At 39.2% G+C, this 18,536-nt stretch overlaps 1 protein-coding gene across 1 annotated transcript in view; it reads left to right on the top strand.

Moving 5' to 3' along the window:
- The window catches only part of RP2 (RP2 activator of ARL3 GTPase), a 44,179-nt gene that overhangs the window by 3,859 nt on the left and 21,784 nt on the right, over positions 1–18,536 (top strand). Inside the window, exon 2 of the mRNA XM_060001799.1 lies at positions 14,106–14,771. Within this exon, the coding sequence (XP_059857782.1) occupies positions 14,106–14,771 (666 nt within the window). The remainder of the gene's footprint in view (positions 1–14,105; positions 14,772–18,536) is intronic.

The raw sequence follows: 18,536 nt of genomic DNA, 5'->3' as shown, positions 1-18,536 counted from the left end.
TATTCCTTTTTATTGCTGAATGATATTAACAGAGTAGATATTTTATTTCATTTTATTTATAAATAAATTTTATTTTACTGTCCGTTTTGTTTATCCATTCATTAGTTGATGGACATTTGGCTTGTTTCCACTTTTTGGCCATTACAAATAATGCTGCTATGAATATTTGTGTACAAGCTTTTGTGTAGACATATGTTTTAATTTCTCTTCGATATATACTTAGGAGTGGAATTCCTGGGTCGTATAGTAACTCTGTGGTTAACTTTGTGAGAATCTGCCTAACTGTTTTTCAAAGTGTCTGCACCATTTACATTTTCACCAGCAGTGTATGGGGGTTCCAATTTCTTCACTCATATAAAGTGGGAAAAGGGGAAAAGTGCATGGAGTGGAAAGTGTATGGGATTGGGGTTTTAATTTGCATTCTGCCCTGTACTATATCTCACTGGTCAAGTCATTTAGCTTTTCCAGCCCTCAATTTCCTAAGATCCCTTCCAGTTCTTTAATTCTTTGAGCATCTTAAGAGAAGAGGTAAGCATCAGTAGAAGCATTCAGGCACATCTGAATGAACAGAGAGAATGGGATAGGATGTAAAATTAGATTAAAAATCAATTAGATGATATGAATTCTATTTTGTGGTTATATATTTAGCAACATGGTGTGTTATATAAATATAATACTTCACCTTCTCTTGTCATCAATGTATATAAGATCAAGGTACTGGTATTTGTTATTTTCACTCATGAAATTACCTTTCAGCTACATAGCTATGTTGCCTTGAAACTGACTTAACAATGTTTAAGTTTTAAATAATTGGTTATTTTAATTGAAGTGTAATTTACATAATGTAAAATTTACCCTTTTGAAGTGTACAGTTCTATGAGTTTTGACAGACAAATACAGTCATGTAACTATCACCATAATCAAGATATAGAACAGTACCATCATCCCCCACAAATTTCCTCATGCTCCTTTGTAGTCAACTCTGCCTCCACCCTCTGATCTGTTTTTTATCCCTATAGTTTTATCTTTTTGAGAATGTCCTATAAATGGAATCATGTAGTAGGTAACCTTTTGAGTCTGGCTTCTTTCACTTAGCATGACACATTTAAGATTCATCCATGTTGTTGCATGTATCAGGAGTTCCTTTTTATTGCTGAGTAGTAGTCCATTTTATGGATTTACCACATTTGTTTATCCATTCACCAGTTGAAGGACATTTAGGTTGTTTACAAATTCTGGTAATTATGAATAAAACTACCATAAACATTTGCATACAGGTTTTTGAATAAACATAAGCTTTCATTTCACTTGAGTGAATACCTAGGAGTAGGATTTCTGAGTCATATGGAAATTGTATATTAAACTTTATAAGAAAGTGCCAAACCCTTTTCCAAAGCAGCTGTGCTATTTTGCATTCCCGCCAGTAATGTATGAGAAATCCAGTTTCTCTGCATCCTCACCAGCACTTGGTATGGTCAGTTTTTAAAAAATTTTTAGCCATTCTAATAGGAGTGTAGTGGTATTTCATTGTGGCTTAATTTGCATTTCCCTAATGACTAATTATTTGTGGAGCATTTTTCCATGTACTTATTTGCCATCTGTATATTTTCTTTGGTGAAGTGTTTATTAAAACCTTTTGGTCATTTTTTTTTTACTGGGTTATTTGTTTTCTTATTATTGAGTTTTGAGAGTTTTTTATATATCCTGAATACAAGTCCCTTGTCATGTGTGTCTTGCAAATATTTTTTTCCCAAATAATGACTTGTCTTCTCTTAATAGTGTCTTTTTTTTTTAAAAAAAGATTCACATTTTGTTTATTGTTTTTTTGCTACACAGCGTGCAGGATCTTAGCTCCCCAACCAGGGATCGAACCCACACCCCCTGCAGTGGAAACTCGGAGTCTTAACCACTGGACCGCCAGGGAAGTCCCTTAATAGTGTCTTTTGAAGAACAAAAGTTTTCAAAATTTAGATAAAAGTCCAATTTTCAATTTTTTCTTTTATGGATCATGTTTTTGGCTTCACATCTAGGAAATCTTTGCCTAACCAAGATTACAAACGTTTTCTCCTCTGTTTTCTTCTAGAAGTTTTAGACTTTTTGGTTTTATGTTTAGGTTCTATGATCCATTTTGAGTTAATTGTTAAATATGATACAAGGTATGGGAGATTCTTTATTTTATTTTTTACATATAGATGTCTAATTGTTCCAGCACCATTTGTTGAAAAGATTATCCTTTCTCTATTGAACTGCCTTTGCACCTTTGTCAATATACACATAAGTCTGTTTTTGAATTCTATTCCATTGATTTATTCACCTAGTAAACATTGGCTTCTGTTTGAATATGGTTGAATATGAGGAAGCAGCCAAGAGAATATACTTAGGAGCCAGACTGCCTAGGTCTGAGACTCAGCTCAAGCATTTACTATGTGACCTTGGGTAAGTTATTTACCCTCTGGGTGCCTCAATTTTCTCATCTGTAAAATAGAGATAATTATAGTATACAACCTTCATAGGGGTTTTTATGAGGATTGAGTGAAAGATTATAAAGCACTTAGAATGGTGCCTGGTGCCTGTATAGTGCTCCTTATACTCCTGAGTCTTATTTTGAACTTCTACCCAGACCAGATTTCCATTAAAACTAACAAATGCCATTATTTCATCTTAGGTTATCACTATGGAAGTTTAACTGTGGAGGTGAATTTTAATGAAAAATTTGCATAACTGCTCAGTGAAAGAATAAGATGTTCACTTTTATTTTCTGTTAGGAAAATAATACTTACCTTAGTTTATTAGCTATATCAGGTGAATTCCAACTCCTGAAATGTTTCTTTGATTTTTGAGAGTATATCCACTACCTTTCAAGGATTGTAGTTAGAAATATGACCTAAACTAAGCTCATTTCATAAGTGATTCTTGTGAAAAAGTAGTTTAAAAACTTCACCTTTCGTGTTTGTGATTTTGGGCACTTTGAGAACTAGTAACTTTTACAAAATTATTATGGTACTAAGCTTCAAGTTTTTTATTGTCACTTTTTGTTTTGAAGAGCTTTCAGGAATTGTTGAGAAAGTAAGTACAGCAATGTAAATCCTAAGTTTCTCCTTTGTAGATCATAATGATAGTCCAAATAATTTTATACTATAGAACTCTTTAGTTATAGGATTAATTTCACCCAGTGAACTACGAGAACTGAGGTGTCTAGATAAAATATGTAGAGTAGTAAATCACATTTAATTCCTCAGCATTGGCAGCAGTTATGGACTGAATGTTTGTGGTTCCCCACCACACCCCACCCTGCAATCACCTCCAAATTCATATGTTGAAACCCTAACTCCCAGTGTGGTTCTGTTTGGAGATGGGGCCTGTAAGGAAGTAATTAAGATTAAATGAGGTCATGACAATGGGGCCTTGATCTGATAGGATTAGTGTCCTTATATGAAGAGGCATCAGAAAGCTTGCCATGCACCCACCCAGGAAAGACCATGTGAGGATAATTCAAGAAGGCAACCATCTGCAGGACAAGAAGAGAGGTATCACCAGAAGCCAACCACAATGGCACCTTGATTTTGTACTTCCCAGCCTCTAGAACTGTGAGAAATAAGTTTCTGTTGTTTAAGCTACCCAGTCTGTATTATTTTGTTATGGCAGCCAGTCTTGGTCTGTTCAGCCCATTGTAACAAGATACCATAGACTGGGTGGCTTAAACAACAGAAATTTATTTCTCACAGTTCTGGAGGCTGGGAAGTCCAAGATCAAGGTACCCACAGATCCAGTGTCTGGTGTCAGAGATAAATACAGCTGGACATTGGTTAAAGCAGTGAAAACAGATTTTTGTTCAGTAATTACTGACGGGGGAAGGAGCTGAGCTCCATTCTGATTTGTGCAGAGGTGACTTAAGCCATTTAAGGAAGAATGAGGGAGCGGGGAGAGCAGGGACTCAGTAGAGTCAGAGAAGTGAAAAATTACAAAGTTGGTCTGTGTAAATAAGATTAGGTCAGTCGTGTTAGCTGGCAATTTTATTTATTTATTTATTTATTGCGGTATGCGGGCCTCTCACTGTTGTGGCCTGTCCCATTGCGGAGCACAGGCTCCAGACGCGCAGGCTCAGCGGCCATGTCTCACGGGCCCAGCCGCTCCGCGGCATGTGGGATCCTCCCGGACCGGGGCATGAACCTGTGTCCCCTGCATCGGCAGGCGGACTCTCAACCACTGCGCCACCAGGGAAGGCCCTAGCTGGCAATTTTAGAAGTTAGGATCTTATCCTCCCACAGAGACTGGTAAACAGAGGCCCTATCCTTCCTAATAATTACATTTCATAGGAATGGATCTCAGGTCCTTGAGAAGGACACTTCTCATTAGTAAGAGATACAGTCACAATTGTAAGCCCTTTTTAGTAAATGCTTTAAGACAGGGAGGTCAGTGGCCTGTCATCAGATGTTGGCTAGAACAAATAGTAAAATTTCCTGCAGAGTTGAGCTTCCTCAGGCAGGCATTTTAATGGGGACCTGGGGTCATTCTAGGGACAAAGCCTTGTGCTAGTAGAAGCCATGCTAGAGTTTGGTCAAGTCTGTTAGTGCAGGGATTTGGATGGACTTGCAGTGTGCCAAGAGTTCTGCAGTTCTTACTGGTGAAAGCCTGCTTCCTACTTGTAGTCAGCCGCCTTCTTGCCATGTGCTCATGTGGCCTTTCCTTGGTGCCTGCCTGCATGGAGAGAAAGAGAGAGATCTCTTCTTATAAGGACACTAATCCCATCGTGAGGGCCCCTCCCTCATGACCTCATCTAAATCTAATTACCTCCAAAAGTCCCCACCTCCAAATGCCATCACATTGGGGGATTAGAGCTTCAACATATGAATTTTGAGAGGACACAAACATTCAGTCCATAACACAGCCCAAGCAGACTAAGACAGCAGCTCAGTAATTTTAAAGTTAAGAATAGATTTTCTTTCTGCATTTGCAACAGGTCTCAACTACAAGTACTAATATAGTACTAATTATAATATATTATAATTAATATAGTTGAAATTTCTGTTTAATACTGTACACTTATAATATATATCATTTCCCATGCCAAAAAAATTAGCTGAATTCCTTTAAGTAAGAAGTATTAACTTTTATTTTTTATCTTTATCTGAACAGTGGTTTGTTTCCTATTTAATTCAGAGATAAATATGCTTGCAAACTTTTGAACTTGCTGTCTGTGTCTTAGGCAAAGATAATTTGGCCAGAATCTTGAAGCCCAAATCAATTCTCCAGGAAAATACCCACAAAATTTTATGTAAAATTTTTAAGGAGTTTCTGGTACAGTGAGAGAAACCATAAACTGAAGCTTGAAGATTCCCCTTGCTCATTGAGTTTGAGGCCTTGGTAGAGACAGGCCAACTCCTGGACTCCTTTTCCAAAAAACCTATTGGTGGCACTCTAGATCATCTCATTCCCACTGTGGGAGGTAGACTGGTGCTGAGAAGACAAGCTGAAGAAGATCAGAGAACGTTTTTTATCCTCCTTAAGGCCTAAAGCAGAACCACCTTAAACCACTCTAGCATGTTCCTGAGTCGATAAAGATCCCATTAGCCTACTCCATGACCACATTCCCATCCCCTTCCACTGGCTCTACCAAGTGGAAGGCAGCCTCAGCCTCCTTTTACTGCAGGTAGGGACAGAAGAGTATGTAAAATGGAGAGACCCAGGACTGACATTAAAAGGAGTGCCTCTGCCTGGCTTTGTGTATAATTATCTTCCTACTCAGAAGTTGGCCAACTTGAACAGTGACCTAAGTGAATGTCCCTAAAAATACATTTCAGAGTCTGTCTTCTTTGGGGATGAAGTAGAGAGATGGGGTGTGGAGAAGTGTATAATCATCAATCTCAGTTACGCTTCATATTTGTTTATTCAAGAGATACCTGGAGACCACCTACTTCTGGTTATACTCTGAGGTAATGAAGATTAAGTAGTTAAAATGGGTTCAATAAGTATGTGTGCAGGGCCTCTGTGGTGCCAGGCACTGTTCTAAGTGCTGGGGAAAACAGGTGAACAAAACAGATAATCCCTTCGCTCATGTAGTTTATGTTCTAATGGAGGGCAGTGGGGAGACTGACAATAAATACAGTTCATATATAGTGTGATAAAAAGAAGCTAAGTGCTTTGGAGAAAAATAAAGAAGGGTAAAGGGGTAATATTATTGGAGGAGGTGTTTCTGTTTTAAATAGATTGGTTATAGGATTCAAGTCCAAAGTTTTAGATACATAAGGGGATGCAGATTGGTATTTAATGTAATGTAGGTACTCAGAAAAAGGAGAGCAGGCTTCTGGTTGAGGGAACCGGAAAGCGTCACAGGAAAAGTGTGACAGGTGGGCAAGTATAAGAACTAGGAGAAAGCCTTCTGGGCAAAGGAGAATCAGAGGGCATAGACAAGTTACAGCAAGTGTGTCAGATCTACTGAAGAACAAAGTTCCCATAGCAGGGTGATAAGAGTTAGGACTAAAATGTGAGTTGATATCACATAGTAGTGACTTACATTGAAAGGTTTTCTAATGATGAACCATTTTTACACAACCTGCGACAAATCCAACTTGGTTGTGGTGCTTTCTCTTCTTCTAGGATTGATTTAATTGACAATTTTTTCAAAACATCTATAGGCATGAGTGAAATGGACCTAAAATTTTCTTTTGTTATGTCTTTGTTTTTCTTATTTCTTGCTGGACAGACTAATAGCATGAATTAGGACTGTTGCTTCTTTTTCTATTGTCTTTAAAGGTTTGCATAAAACTGGGATGAATAAAACTAGAATCTGCTTATAAAACCATCAGAGTCTTGTGTTTTCTTTGTGGGAACACTTTAGCCACTGCTTCTATTTCTTTAGTAGTAATAGCTTTTTATTTAAGCTTTTAACTTCTTCTCAAATTCGCTGTGGTAAGTTATTTTTTAAAAGATGCATTCATTTCATGGACAAAATGTTTTTTAACTTGTTGGTATATAGTTGTTGTTTTTCTCTCTCTCTTTTTTTTTTTTTTTTTGCGGTACGCGGGCCTCTCACTGTTGTGGCCTCTCCCGTTGTGGAGCACAGGCTCCAGACGCGCAGGCTCAGTGGCCATGGCTCACTGGCCCAGCCGCTCCGCGGCATGTGGGATCCTCCCAGACTGGGGCATGAACCCGTGTCCCCTGCATCGGCAGGCAGACCCTCAACCACTGCGCCACCAGGGAAGCCCAGTGAGGTTGTTTATTCGAGATGTTTCCTGTTTCTTAAGGTGGGCTTGTATTGCTATAAACTTACCTCTTAGAACTGCTTTTGCTGAATCCTGTAGGTTTTGGGCCATCGTGTCTCCACTGTCATTTGTTTCTAGGTATTTTTTGATTTCCTCTTTGATTTCTTCAGTGATCACTTCGTTATTAAGTAGTGTATTGTTTAGCCTCCATGTGTTTGTATTTTTTACAGATCTTTTCCTGTAATTGATATCTAGTCTCATAGCGTTGTGGTCGGAAAAGATGCTTGATACAATTTCAATTTTCTTAAATTTACCAAGGCTTCATTTGTTACCCAAGATATGATCTATCCTGGAGAATGTTCCATGAGCACTTGAGAAAAATGTGTATTCTGTTTTTGGATGGAGTGTCCTATAAATATCAATTAAGTCCATCTTGTTTAATGTATCATTTAAAGCTTGTGTTTCCTTACTTAGTTTCATTTTGGATCATCTGTCCATTGGTGAAAGTGGGGTGTTAAAGTCCCCTACTATGAATGTGTTACTGTCGATTTCCCCTTTTATGGCTCTTAGTATTTGCCTTATGTATTGAGGTGCATAAATATTTACAATTGTTATATCTTCTTCTTGGATCGATCCCTTGATCATTATGTAGTGTCCTTCTTTGTCTCTTCTCATAGTCTTTATTTTAAAGTATATTTTGTCTGATATGAGAATTGCTACTCCAGCTTTCTTTTGGTTTCCATTTGCATGGAATATCTTTTTCCATCCCCTTACTTTCAGTCTGTATGTGTCTCTAGGTCTGAAGTGGGTCTCTTGTAGACAGCATATATAAGGGTCTTGCTTTTGTATCCATTCAGCCAATCTGTGTCTTTTGGCGGGAGCATTTAGTCCATTTACATTTAAGGTAATTATCGATATGTATGTTCCTATTACCATTTTCTAAATTGTTTTGGGTTCGTTATTGTAGGTCTTTTCCTTCTCCTGTGGTTCTTGCCTAGAGAAGTTCCTTTAGCATTTGTTCTAAAGCTGGTTTTGTGGTGCTGAACTCTCTCAGCTTTTGCTTGTCTGTTAAGGTTTTAATTTCTCCATCAAATCTGAATGAGATCCTTGCTGGGTAGTGTAATCTTGGTTGCAGGTTTTTCTCCTTCATCACTTTAAATATGTCCTGCCACTCCCTTCTGGTTTGCAGAGTTTCTGCTAAAAGATCAGCTGTTAACCTTATGAGGATTCCCTTGTGTGTTATGTGTTGTGTTTCCCTTGCTGCTTTTAATATGCTTTCTTTGTATTTAATTTTTGACAGTTTGATTAACATGTGTCTTGGCATATTCCTCCTTGGATTTATCCTGTATGGGACTCTCTGCACTTCCTGGACTTAACTATTTCCTTTCCCATATTAGGGAAGTTTTCAAATATAATCTCTTCAAATATTTTCTCAGTCCCTTTCTTTTTCTCTTCTTCTTCTGGAACCCCTATATTTCGAATGTTGGTGTGTTTAATGTTGTCCCAGAGGTCTCTGAGACTGTCCTCAGTTCTTTTCATTCTTTTTTCTTTATTATGGTCTGCAGTAGTTATTTCCACTATTTTATCTTCCAGGTCACTTATCCATTCATCTGCCACAGTTATTCTGCTATTGATCCCATCTAGAGTATTTTTCATTTCATTTATTGTCTTGTTCATCGTTGTTTTTTTCATCTTTACTTCTTCGAGGTCCTTGTTAAATGTTTCTTGCATTTTTTCCATTCTATTTCCAAGATTTTGGATCATCTTTACTATCATTATTCTGAATTCTTTTTCAGGTAGACTGCCTATTTCCTCTTCATTTGTTAGGTCTGGTGGGTTTTTATCTTGCTCCTTCATCTGCTGTGTGTTTTTCTGTTTTCTCATTTTGCTTATCGTACTGTGTTTGGGGTCTCCTTTTTGCAGGCTGCAGGTTCGTAGTTCCCGTTGTTTTTGGTGCCTGTCCCCAGTGGCTAAGGTTGGTTCAGTGGGTTGTGTAGGCTTCCTGGTGGAGGGGACTAGTGCCTGTGTTCTGGTGGATGAGGCTGGATCTTGTCTCTCTGGTGGGCAGGTCCACGTCTGGTGGTGTGTTTTGGGGTGTCTCTGGACTTATTATGATTTTAGGCAGCCTCTCTGCTAATGGGTGGGGTTATGTTCCTCTTTTGCTAGTTGTTTGGCATAAGGTGTCCAGCACTGTAGCTTGCTGATCCTTGAGTGAAGCTTGTGCTGCCGTTGAGATGGAGATCTCTGGGAGATTTTCTCCATTTGATATTATGTGGAGCTGGGAGGTCTCTTGTTGGCCAGTGTCCTGAAGTTGGCTCTCCCACCTGAGAGGCACAGCACTGATTCCTGGCTGCAGCACCAAGAGCCTTTCATCCACAAGGCTCAGAGTAAAAGGGAGAAAAAGTAGAGAGGAAGAATTAGTAGAAGTAGGAAGAAAGAAAGGAAGGAAGGGAGGAAGGAAGGAAGAAAGAAAGAAGAAAGGAAGGAAAGAAGGAAAGAAAGAAAGGAGGGAGGGAGGGAGGGACGGTGGGAGGAAGGAAGGAAGGAGGGAAGGAAGGAAAAAATAAAGAAAGAAGAGAAAGTAAAATAAAATAAAGTAAAATATAAAGTTATTAAAGTAAAAAATAATTATTAAAAAAAATTAAAAACAACAAAAAATGGACGGGTAGATCCTTAGGACAAATGGTGGAAGCAAAGCTATACAGACAAAATCTCATACAGAAGCATACACATACACACTCACAAAAAGAGGAAAAGGGGAAAAAATCATAAATGTTGCTCTCAAAGTCCATCTCCTCAATCATCAAGTTGATTGTGGAGCTTTAATCCGCTGCTTCTGAGGCTGCTGGGAGAGATTTCCCTTTCTCTTGTTTGTTCTCACAGCTCCCAGGGGCTCAGCTTTGGATTTGGTCCCGCCTCTGCGTATAGGTCGCCGGAGGGCGTCTGTTTTCCACTCAGAAAGGACGGGGTTAAAGGAGCTGCTGATTCGGGTGCTCTGGCATACTCGGGCCGGGGGGAGGGAGGGGCACAGAGTGCTGGGCGAGCCTGCGGCGTCAGAGGCCGGCGTGCGTTCTCCCGGGGAAGTTGTTCCTGGATCCCGGGAACCTGGTAGTGGCGGGCTGCACAGACTCCCCGGAAGGGGGGTGTGGATAGTGACCTGTGCTCGCACACAGGCTTTTTGCTGGCGGCAGCAGCAGCCTTAGCGTCTCCTGCCCCTCTCTGGGGTCCGTGCTTTTAGCCGCGGCTCGCGCCCGTCTCTGGAGCTCCTTTAAGCAGCGCTCTTAATCCCCTCTCCTCACGCACCAGGAAACAAAGAGGGAAGAAAAAGTCTCTTGCTTCTTCGGCAGCTCCAGACCTTTTCCCGGACTTCCTCTTGGCTAGCCGTGGTGCACTAACCCCTTCAGGCTCTGTTCACGCCGCCAACCCCAGTCCTCTCCCTGCGCTCCGACTGAAGCCCGAGCCTCAACTCCAGGCCCCGCCCGCCCAGGCGGGTGAGCAGACAAGCCTCTCGGGCTGGTGAGTGCCGGTCGGCACCGATTCTCTGTGTGGGAATCTCCCCGCTTTGCCCTCCGCACCCCTTTTGCTGTGCTCTCTTCCGCGGCCCCGAAGCTTCCCCCCTCCGCCACCCGCAGTCTCCGCCCGTGAAGGGGCTCCTAGTGTGTAGAAACCTTTCCTCCTTCACAGCTCCCTCCCACTGGTGCAGGTCCCGTCCCTATTCTTTTGTCTCTGTTTTTTCTGTTTTTCTTTTGCCCTACCCAGGTACGTGGGGAGTTTCTTGCCTTTGGGGAGGTCTGAGGTCTTCTGACAGCATTCAGTAGGTGTTCTGTAGGAGTTGTTCCACGTGTAGATGTATTTCTGGTGTATCTGTGGGGAGGAAGGTGATCTCTGCGTCTTACTCTTCCACCATCTTCCCCTCGTCCAGCACTGTGTTTTTAAAATTTTCAAATAGGCAAGGATTTTTTAAAGTATCTTTTGTTATTAACTTCTAATTTAATTGCATCTTGGTCGCATATAATAATCTGTAACTTATCTAATATTTAAAATTTGTTGAGGCTTTCTTTATGATCTAGTACTAGTACATGATTTTTTAAAAAATCCTTCAATGTGTGCTTGAGAAAAAATGTGAGTATACTCTGCTAGTTGTGTGCAGAACTCAAACTTATTCATTGTGTGGTTTGATCTCCTAGATCCTTGTTGAGTTTTTTTTTTTTTTTTTGGTTCACTTGACCAATCAATACTTGAGAAGCAGCATTAGAAGAAACTCCTTAGATTTTAAGTTGCCAGTTCTGAGGATTTGGAGAGGTCCTGAACCACTGTCAAAATTAATCCCCACCCATTTTTCTCAGCTCTTCGCCAGCACAGGGTTTCTGCCCTGACCGGAATTTGCTCCCAGGGAAATCTGGACCAGAGGTCTGAGTCCTAGCAGGTGTATGGGAAGCATTGTTGTCTCAAGATTTGGGAAGGGGAGAAGCAATAGAAGAAATCTGAGTTTCCGTTTCTGTTTTCTGTTCCCACACCCACCACAGGGGTGTCTCATAGTTTCCCCTTTTCTTGGTGTTTTTCTTACTTGGTCCATTTGAGATTGATCTTGGATAATTGGGAGCCAGCCACTATGCTAGTTCAGTATCTTGATAGAGCCCAAACTGGAACACTGTACCTTTATATATGTGTGTCACCTGTAAAATCCTAGAAATGGAATAGCTTGAACACCTCTTCCCACATTAAACCTGTGCTGCCTCTTATATTTTCTTTTTTTTTTTTTTTTTTTTGGTGTGTGGCACTACCAACATCCAATCACATAAACCAGAGCAGTGTTTCTTCAAACCTGTGGGTGGGATAATAGAAAATATTTGGGGTTTAACACAAAATAAGGGTAAGTATTATTTTGTGAAACTTTTCTTTCATTGGTATGTGTACATGTACAAATACTCATAAATACGTGTACTGGGCTGTGCTGGAGAATGTACTAATGTGAATTGTAGTCAAAAAGGTTGAAAAATACTGGACTAGATAACTAGGAATCATTTTTGACCCATCCTTCTGCCTTACCTCCTACAGCCATTGAATTACTAAATCGTCTGATTCTCCTTCCTCAGTATTTCTCAAATTCATTCCATCTTCCTCTTCCCTGCTAACCACTGCTCTAGTTCCAGCCCTTTCTGGATGACTGCAACTGCCTCTCCGATTCACACGCCACTTGTCATTATTCTTAGCAGAACAATCTTCCTAAAATGTAAATTTTGCTTATTTAAATCATTCTGTGGTACCCCTTTGTCCACGGAGAACTTCCAAGCTTCATAATATGGCCTCTGCCTACCTCTCCAGCTTCATTTGCTCCCATTGCAGTATCACTGGTAACACCAAACCACGTTCACTTTTCCTCACACTCCCTGAAGAGTTTTATTTTATTTCATTCTTTCACTTTTGCCTGATATGGGAAGGGAGGATCCTTTACTCCTACCCCTTTTACCTGGTGAACTTCAGCTTATTCATTCTCACTTTGCACAGGAAGTCTTACACCCCTACCTCCCCTGCGCCTGGTGTCCCTCCTCTGTATTTCCAGAATATTCTGAGCATCTCTCATTACACAGCCAGGTGGTTTTAAAATCATTTGTTTAGGTTAGTGTTCACTTTTTTTATGGAAAGAGTTGGTCATATTCATTTTGGTGCTTAAAACAATGTCTGGCTCCTATTGGGTGTTCAAATGGCTGAATGGCTGAATGAAGATCTAGAAAGTTAAAGTGCCTTTTTCATTCATGTTGCTCATAGGTGACAAAATTGAGACTAGAAAACTGTAACATCTATATTTTTGATCACTCTGCTACAGTTACTATTGATGACTGTACTAACTGTGTCTTTTATTGCTCATGCTACAGACCAATACTACTTCTAGTACATTGTGTAAAACTGATGAGTACAACATTTGTTGTGTAATACTGAATAAGTCACTTTAAGCTAGTTTGCTAACGATTAAGATGATTAAATTATCCTTTGTAAATAATCAAGTTTTTGTGTACCGTACCTATGGGAGCCTGTTTCTGGTACATGAATAGTTTTGTATGAAATTTAATATTCACAAAGAGGTTAAGACAGTGCAAGTAGATTTAAAAGTAATTTAGAAAAATCAAAATGGTCTTTTAATGACTATATTTTGAGAGGTCAGCTAAAATTTAAAAAATAATGTAACAGATTCCAGACACACTGTGTAAAAGATTCTGTGAGCTTTAGTTTAAAATGCCTAAAGATGGAAATGGTGAAATTTGAAAATTTTACATTGTAGGAGTAGCTCAGTAAATGTTTCAATCAAATTTGTAGATGCAAATTCTGACATATAGTGATTCTTGGGCCTTCAGGTGCTTCCATTTTCTGTAGCATATTGCAGAAATCAGTCAGGGTTTAGAAACTAAGACCTAGGCATCAATTTATGGAAAGATACAGAAACATATTCCTATCTGGGTGTATTTCCAAGTTCAGAAGTTTTAAAGACGCAGAAGTTTTTTAAAAGTGAAGCATCAGAAAAAGAAAAGGCTGAAAGCTGAAATATTCCTTAATATCATCCAGTATGCTGTGTGTATGTATGAGAATTTCCCCAATTGTTTCCAAAATGTACTTTTACAGTTGATATGTTAAAACAGGATCCAACAATGTCCACACATCATTTGGTTGGTATGTCCTGAGTCTTTCTTTATCTATAACAGTTTCCTCTCCCTTTCTTCCCCTCATGCCTTTTATGTATTTATTTAAAAAAAGTTTTTTGTCCTGCTCATTTTCTTATTATGTCGCAAAGTCAGTAAGAGTTGGAACATTATTTTAGCAATAAAAATCGTTCCTGACTCCCAATAGACAATTAATGTTTGCTGAATAATGTCAATAATACTCAAGGTCTGTGTTTTGTTCCTGCAGGTTGATCCGAAAGACTACATGTTCAGTGGACTGAAGGATGAAACAGTAGGTCGCTTACCTGGGAAAGTGGCAGGACAACAGTTTCTCATTCAAGACTGTGAGAACTGTAACATCTATATTTTTGATCACTCTGCTACAGTTACTATTGATGACTGTACTAACTGTGTCATTTTTCTGGGACCGGTGAAAGGCAGTGTGTTTTTCCGGAATTGCAGAGATTGCAAGTGTGCATTAGCCTGCCAACAGTTTCGTGTGCGGGATTGTAGAAAGCTGGAAGTCTTTTTGTGCTGTGCCACTCAGCCCATTATTGAGTCTTCCACGAATATCAAGTTTGGCTGTTTTCAATGGTACTACCCTGAATTAGCTTTCCAGTTCAAAGATGCAGGGCTCAGTATCTTCAATAATACCTGGAGTAACATTCATGACTTTACACCTGTGTCAGGAGAACTCAATTGGAGCCTTCTTCCAGAAGATGCTGTCATTCAGGACCATGTTCCTCTACCTACTACTGAAGAGCTCAAAGCTGTCCGCCTTTCCACAGAAGCCAGTAGAAGTATCGTTCCAGTGTCCCGGGGTCAGAGACAGAAGAACAGTGATGAGTCATGCTTAGTGGTATTATTTGCTGGTGATTATACTATCGCAAATGCCAGGAAATTAATTGATGAGGTAAGGAGAAGAGAGAGAAGAGAAACAGACATACACCTACATAGAAACACACCACTTTCTGGAGAGCGTCCATTCTTTTCAAATTGGCTATTAGAAATACAGGCAATCCTTAAATTATAGTCCTCTGCCCCCTACAGATTTATCTGCAAGCTAGTTGCTTAGGCCTCAAATACTTTCCCAAAGAAACTTTTTAAAAACAATTCAATTCAGGAAGCATCTGTTAAGCACTCATTATGTGCAGGTTACTCTGTCACCATCTTTCATTGATTATAGGATGCACCTTTGTTTTCCACAGTTTTGCTTCTCTGAAATGCATCTTACAATTGATGGCAGTTTAGAGCTGATGAAATATATGCTGGGAGTGGAGATAAATAGACAAAATTCTCTACCCTCAAAGAACTTCCATTCTTTATCATAACTGATTTCCATGGGAGCTCACAAAAGTAGTACTGCAAAGTAAAGCGTGACCTTTTATAATTATTTAGTGGGGAAATTTATTTGGAGTTTTTAACTGTTTAAGGTGTGGGGAAGGCATTTAGGCATACAACTTTTGGAGCCCGTTTTGGCTGAGAGCAACCTCCACATTACTTTCCTTTGCCTTATTGCCATGAAGAGGAAGTTGGTGTGAAACAATGAGGTGGCAGCTGCGACAGCAGAGATTGTGGACTCATGAGCAGGGGCTTTTAGTGCTTTCAGGAGTAGAGAAGGGTTCTTTGGGTAGCAGCTTTCACTTGAAAAATAAATGGGGATGTGGAGGTTAGGGGCTCCAGAAGCAGCAGTTCCTCCAGTGGGGAGGCAGCAGTAGGATGTATTGATTAGTCATTAATCAGGCTTTCTTCAGAAAGAGTCTGTTTGAATTTAAAAATCAAACTTCCAGAAATGGAGAGGTGAATGGAAAACTCTCTTTGAATGGATTTTTTTTTAAGTTGTAACACTTCTGTCAAAAGGAACGGTTTTAGAAAAAAAAAAAAACTAGAAAAATGACCACCTCTCTGTAGCTTATACATTCTACAATGTAGAAAACCCATGTCTGAAATCCACAAAGTATATCTGAGGTCCAGTTTTAAAAACAACAGAAGCCAAGTATAATCTTAAGACTTTGATATTTTCTTTCTTGATTATGCCAATCTGATAAAAATGTGCTATGGATCTGGTGAGATATAGAAAAAGTGCTCTGGCTTTTGAGCTATCTAATCACATGTTAATCCAACATCTGAGAGGTAAACATTTTCATTATACTGTATGGTGATTTTTTAAAAAATCTACATACAGTTTTCAAGAGAGGTAATTATTCAGGTTAAACTCCTTTTTGGTAGATAATGAGGAGAGGACATAAAGAATGTACAGTATGTTTAAAGAAAAAAGCCATCAAAACAAACACTGTCATTCTTCATGAGTCATCAGATGTCCTTAACCTTTTAACTTTTGATATCTGTTGTACAAAATGGCACCGTTGTGTGCACTTTTTGCAATATGACCAGGAAGAGTGATGTTCTTTAGATGTCCTTCTGGATTACAAAATAATTTAAATAAAAATCCAGCAATAACAGTAACAAAAATGATGACAATAATAATAGCTAGCAGTTGATATAGTGTTTATTATACGTCAGGTGACTGTTGTACAGTATTTAAGTGAATTAACTCACTTAATTCAGGAATAACCTATGAAATAGGTGCCATTGTTTCTCTTTATACAGATAAGAAAAATGAGCCACAGAGAAGGTAAGTAACTTGCAAAAGGTCACTTGCTGGTAAGTAGCAGAGCCATGATTTAAATCCAGGCAGTTTGGCTTTGTAGGCCATAGTCATAACCCTTAAGCATGATGCTATTATGCTGCCTCAGTGGTAAAGGAAGGTTGATAAATGCCTGGTGGAGATGGAATGTGACCGAAAGTGTGTGGAGGCAAGGCAGATACTACCCTCCAGCCTAGAAGGAAAAACCCTGGGACTTTTTGGCTAGAGTTATCCTGACTAATTCTGAAATCACAGAATTAAGAGAACAAAAAGAAGAAAATGCTAAGTACATGTGAAGAGGGTATCACAGCGTGCTGAAAGACCGGTAAGTTACATATCAAGAGAGCGATTACATATTTTTTAAAAAGTGAAGCTCAAGTTCCCTGGAAAATATGTGTAGAAGCTAGTTAATGCTGAGACAGAAAAAAATGAAACTTGAGTCTTTTCTCGTATCATAACACAAATGTCTTAGAACAGCTTAGACTGGAACTGTGATTGCTAACTCTGGTTTTGTTAAATCCTAGGAGTAGCACAGAATTTTGTTTCATAGTGTTTTCATAAATTAAACATATCATAATGATTTTTTAAGGTAGGAAGTGTAAAACTTGAGAGAGTAGGAAGTCCAGAAAAACTGGGTAAACCAGAAAGTACATTCCATAGGAGTCAAGAGAAGTTACTAGGCCTCAGTTTTCTTACCTAAAGATCAGATTTCTTGCTGCCTCTTAACTATATCACAGATAAGCACAGGATAAATTAAAAGTATTTGGAATTGTTTGGAAGTATTGTATAACTTAAAGTTGTATAACTTATTGTATATTAACATATACGTGTATACATGTATATCTATATATACATGTATATTAATATATAACTTATTGTATATTAAAGTTGGGTAGTTACCTCTATTTTCAAGTCTTTAAAAGTAGGGGCTTCCCTGGTGGCGCAGTGGTTGGGAGTCCGCCTGCTGATGCAGGGGACACGCGTTCATGCCCCGGTCCGGGAAGGTCTCACATGCTGCGGGGCAGCTGGGCCCGTGAGCCATGGCCGCTGGGCCTGCGCGTCCAGAGCCTGTGCTCCGCAACGGGAGAGGCCACAGCAGTGAGAGGCCCGCGTACCGCAAAAAAAAAAAAAAAGCTTAAAAGTAGAAGAATTTTCATGAAAAAGAGTCTCTTCACATGTCTGCAGTGAAATATCAAAGTAAATATACTAGTTTCATAGTTCATTGTTTTTAGGTAACAGTGTTTTGAATTAATCATCTTACTTTTGTCAGTTTATGTGTCTGACTATAAAATGAGAGGTATTGAGCAGTCTAGAGAATTAGAAACAGATGTGGGATTGTTTCTGATAATTTAAGTAACTTTGCAGTCATTATCTGGCAGTGATGTTTATGTAATTTTCTGCTACATTTTTATGGATGTTTCTCTTTTTCTGAGGCAGCATTGAGGGCTCTGGAAAAGGATTTGAGTTTGAATCCAATTTGATGAAATGGTATGGAATAACGTAGCCATAGAATGAAATACTATCAACCATTAAAACTGATTTTGTAGTAGAATAGTTGGAAAATGTTCACAACCAAGTAAGTGAAAATTTGTAGAATATTACGTATCTGTTTTTTTTTAAAGTAGGTAAGTCTGGAGAGTTATATATACTAAAATGTTGACAGTTGTGGTTCTTTTTAGGAAGTGGATTAGGAGCAGGGTTTTCTTTTCTTGTTCGTAGCCCTATGGATTTTACATGAAACATGTATTATTTCTGTAATGGAGGAAAACGAAAACCGGAAGGGTAAAAAGAAGTATGCCAGGACTTCCCTGGTGGTCCAGTGGTTAGGACTCCGCGCTTCCACTGCAGGGGCCACGAGTTCCATCCCTGGTTAGGGGAACTAAGACTAAGATCCCACAAGCCACACAGCGTGGCCAAAAAAAAGGAAGTATACCTATATAGCAGTGGCATCTTTGAGTGGTAGCACTTTGGTTGATATTTCTTTGTTTCTGTTTTTTATTTTTTAAATATTTTAAAAAAATAAATGTTCTG

This window comes from Delphinus delphis, chromosome X (assembly GCF_949987515.2).
Source record: "Delphinus delphis chromosome X, mDelDel1.2, whole genome shotgun sequence".
NCBI lineage: Eukaryota > Metazoa > Chordata > Mammalia > Artiodactyla > Delphinidae > Delphinus > Delphinus delphis.
This window is presented reverse-complemented; position numbering and strand designations above follow the sequence as displayed.